The sequence below is a fragment of the Berghia stephanieae genome, chromosome 3 (genome assembly GCF_034508935.2).
Source record: "Berghia stephanieae isolate SIO BIC M18660-M18661 chromosome 3, UCSD_Bste_1.3, whole genome shotgun sequence".
NCBI classification, from domain to species: Eukaryota; Metazoa; Mollusca; class Gastropoda; order Nudibranchia; family Aeolidiidae; genus Berghia; species Berghia stephanieae.
Window position 1 is genome coordinate 2,001,217 of NC_088362.1, and position 3,676 is coordinate 2,004,892.

At 34.6% G+C, this 3,676-nt stretch overlaps 1 protein-coding gene across 1 annotated transcript in view; it reads left to right on the plus strand.

Moving 5' to 3' along the window:
- The first annotated feature begins 895 nt into the window (after positions 1–895).
- The window catches only part of LOC144967009 (uncharacterized), a 43,514-nt gene continuing 40,733 nt past the window's right edge, over positions 896–3,676 (plus strand). The window contains exons 1-2 of the mRNA XM_078903738.1: positions 896–1,496; positions 2,294–2,478. Of these exons, the coding sequence (XP_078759864.1) occupies positions 2,388–2,478 (91 nt within the window). The 5' untranslated portion in view covers positions 896–1,496; positions 2,294–2,387. The remainder of the gene's footprint in view (positions 1,497–2,293; positions 2,479–3,676) is intronic.

Below are 3,676 nucleotides of genomic sequence, written 5' to 3' on the forward strand. Positions count from 1 at the left end.
TACAAGAATGCATGTCATAAGTGTCTCAGCAATACAGTAACACACACACACACACACACACATCCACGCACACACATTATATATATCTTTCTCTCTCTCTCTGTCTCTCTCTCTCTCTCTCTTTCTTTCTTTCTCTCTCTCTCTCTCTGTCTCTCTCCCTATCTCTCTCTATCTCTCTCTGTCTCTTTCTCTCTCTCTCTTTCTCTCTCTCTTTCTCTCTCTTTCTCTCTCTCTCTCTCTCTCTCTCTCTATATATATATATATATATATATATATATATATATGCGTGTATGTGTATGTGTGGGTGTGTGTATGTACGTGTGTGAACATACAATTATGAGCATTCAATTGTGTCACCATGCACAGGTAACGAACAAAACGATCTACTTTTGGGGTCAAATTCTAGTGGGTCTTGATATAATGTACATCCCTGAGGGTCGAAGACGAACAGAATAATCAATACTCTAATGTCAAAAATGGATTTATTCACAATTACCTATGGCGATCCAGTGTTCTCATCGGAGTGTGGCATTTTATACCCAGAAATGACATTTTTATATCAATTGTTTCATATCTATAGTACACCGACAACTTCCTTTTTGCAGTTTCGAAATGGAGACGTCGGATACTGCTTATGAAAAACAGACCAGCTGCACAAAATTGGTAGACGCTTTCATGATGACGTCAGATGTTGAACACACCTGAACTTCACGGTGGTCAGGAGAGAAAAGAAATCATAAAAAACACGTATTGAGGGGTTAACGTACGCAATTAATTGAGAGACCCGCGTCAGTTTATTACCTTTTCGAGGGGTGATTTGTACTTGTGTACGTATTTCATGTAATAATTTGTTCGTGTCCGGGAGACAATCAATTGATGTTTGTGTTTGTGCCTCGTAATATTATAGATAACAGGTTAGGTGATAGGAGTGTAGACGTAAACAAGAACAAATAAGTAGCAATAGGATACAAAATACAACGTAGACAATCAATCGGTACGAAAAACACCAGTTAAGAAAAGAAAAACATATAAAATACGAGTAGGTATTAAATCATAAAGTTCATGGTTTTAACAAAATATTTAACATTTTGTTATAACTAAATTAAAAGTTAAGCATCAGATACAAATATTTAATTGTTTAAAACATATTTCAAAATCCATTACCATAAATATTTCAACTTGGATGCACCATCAACATTACCAGTGTCATAATCTTTGAGAAAACGATATATTCTACAAGAACTGAATTTTCGTGGAATTATTTTACAACCGAAGTAATGCTGGTGACTCTATATCAACGAATGGATGTTATTAAAAATACCATTTTGTGATCTTGGAACAAGGATTTAATTCATCGTGGAAGGATTTTTCAAGACTGATTCAATTGGACCTACCATTTTCATCAACTGGATGTATTTAGACTTGTCGTGATCAGCCTGTTTAGAGAGTTGTCCACAAAAAGAACGGACACTTTTCAAATTCATACATTTTTAAAAGTAAGTTTCATTCTGGTAAATGGCCGAATGGGTAACACCTTCGATTGTTTGTCAATTTCAAATTGAAATGTTGCTGCTCGAAGCTCGAAGATATAAATAATGATGTGAAATTGATTGTAAGCTTCAATTTAATTACAAAAACATATCAAGGTTTCCCCTTTATCGACAAAACAGGATGAATGAGATAATGTGGTAGTGACGTAGTTAAGATGAATGTTTTTGTAATAAAATTGAAGTTTACAATCAATTTCACATTATTATTTTTGTCACTTTCAAACCACACTGAGCATGATCAGTGACCAGTTTGGCGGCAAGTATTGTACATGTTGACCCTGGTCTTGTTGCTAGAAAAAAACATTATACAGCCCTACTCTGAAAAAAGCCATATTTAATTTTTTTTTCCGGAAAACTCGTCCTTCAAATATCGATCGATTAAATTACCCTCATCTTGGCAAAAAACTCCAAACCTGGGACTTCGCAGTGTAGGTGAATAACCCACTCGATTCAGGAATGAATAAATTAATACTAAACTAATAGATTAGAGAACAGGCATTTGTGTAAGATAAAGATATAAAAAGTGTCTTTATTTCATTTCAAGTCAAATCATGGAGAAAAATACAAGAAAAAATCCATCCCATAAAACCAGTCTGTAATCAGAAGGTCTCAGGTTCGATCGTCAGTCGAGGCAAGCTGATATTTTAGGATGATTTTTTATTATTATAAGGGTTTATAAAATATGGGTCAAACACTACATAACTAAGAAAATCAAAATGTTTCAACATTCGTTTTTGTTTCAGGATACTAACTACCAAGACAAGACTCTTGTTTATCCTTAAAGCAACCGTAAATTCAACGTACAACTGACCAACAAACGGGTTTTTAAAAACAGACATGGAGTTAAAACAAAAAAGCATTTACATCATTCTGTGCTTGGCCTTCAGTATTCTTTTCAGGATCGGTGTCACAGACGGACAACAGCCAGGTGAGTGACCTCTTTGTCAGTACTGGGAGTTCAATCGAAATCTCATCATTATGATATTGTAAGCAAAGGCTTTGTATACTAACAAAGCAAATTCTGGGATGCCTTCTAAAAGCTCCTACATCCCCAGTATAGGGAATGAGATTAGCGGAAGAGTAGCGTCCCTTGATTGGACATCATCTTACAGAGAGAACGTCAAAATGGTTTTGCGCATGCGTCTCTCTCGTCCTCGCTTTCGGTGAAGTGTCTCATGCCGCTTTCACCGGAAGCGAGGACGAGAGACGCATGCGCACAATCAACATGACGTTCTCTCTCTAATAACTTTTCCACCGGTGACGTCCAATCAAGGGACGCTACTCTTCCGCTAATCTCATTCCCTATTCTTTTTTTTTTATATAATGTTCTAGTGGGGGGTTTGGGAGGGGGACACTTCTTTTCTTTTTTTTTTTAAAGTCTCCATCCTCCCAAACCCACTACTAGAACATTATTTTTTTAAAAGAATACTGGGGATGTAGGAGCTTTCTGAAGGCCTCCCCAAATGCTGGACGTAGAGTTATAATTCAATGGGCACATTTGTGAACCATCGCATCAGTCTGATATCACATCGGAATGAATCAAATGTAGAAAATTAAGTATAAATTCAAAACAATGAGCATTAGGAAATGTGTTTTTTGTAATCAAAGAAACATAGCTTACTCCCCTGTCAATACATTTTTTTTCAAGGTTAAAATTTGAAATTCATTTGTAAGTGAAGTCTTCTGTTCATTCAGATATAACATTACCATCTTGGATTTATTTTTAATAACTGCACCTTCAACATTTCATTTTCAAAATTAATAAGTCTGTAAATCCGAGTTGTCAAAAATGTTATTACAGTTCTTTTAAATTGGAGAGTTGAGAGAAAAACGCCAGTTGATCAATAGAAGTCATGTGATTTGCTTGTCCTTACTGTGATACATTTTATCATAAGGGAAATTATTTTAAAGTGTAATTTAGACAGGCTGGTGTCACTGATAGATTTCATTGTTCAATAACCTGTTATTATTCACTTGTTTTCAAGGAAATATTTTATTTAATTTAAACTGGTAAAACATTGTAATAAACAAAGTATGCGTTCTTATTTGAAAATATTATTATTAATTACTTAAACATGATATCATTAAGCATGGTTTTATTTGAATATTATTATTATTATTATATT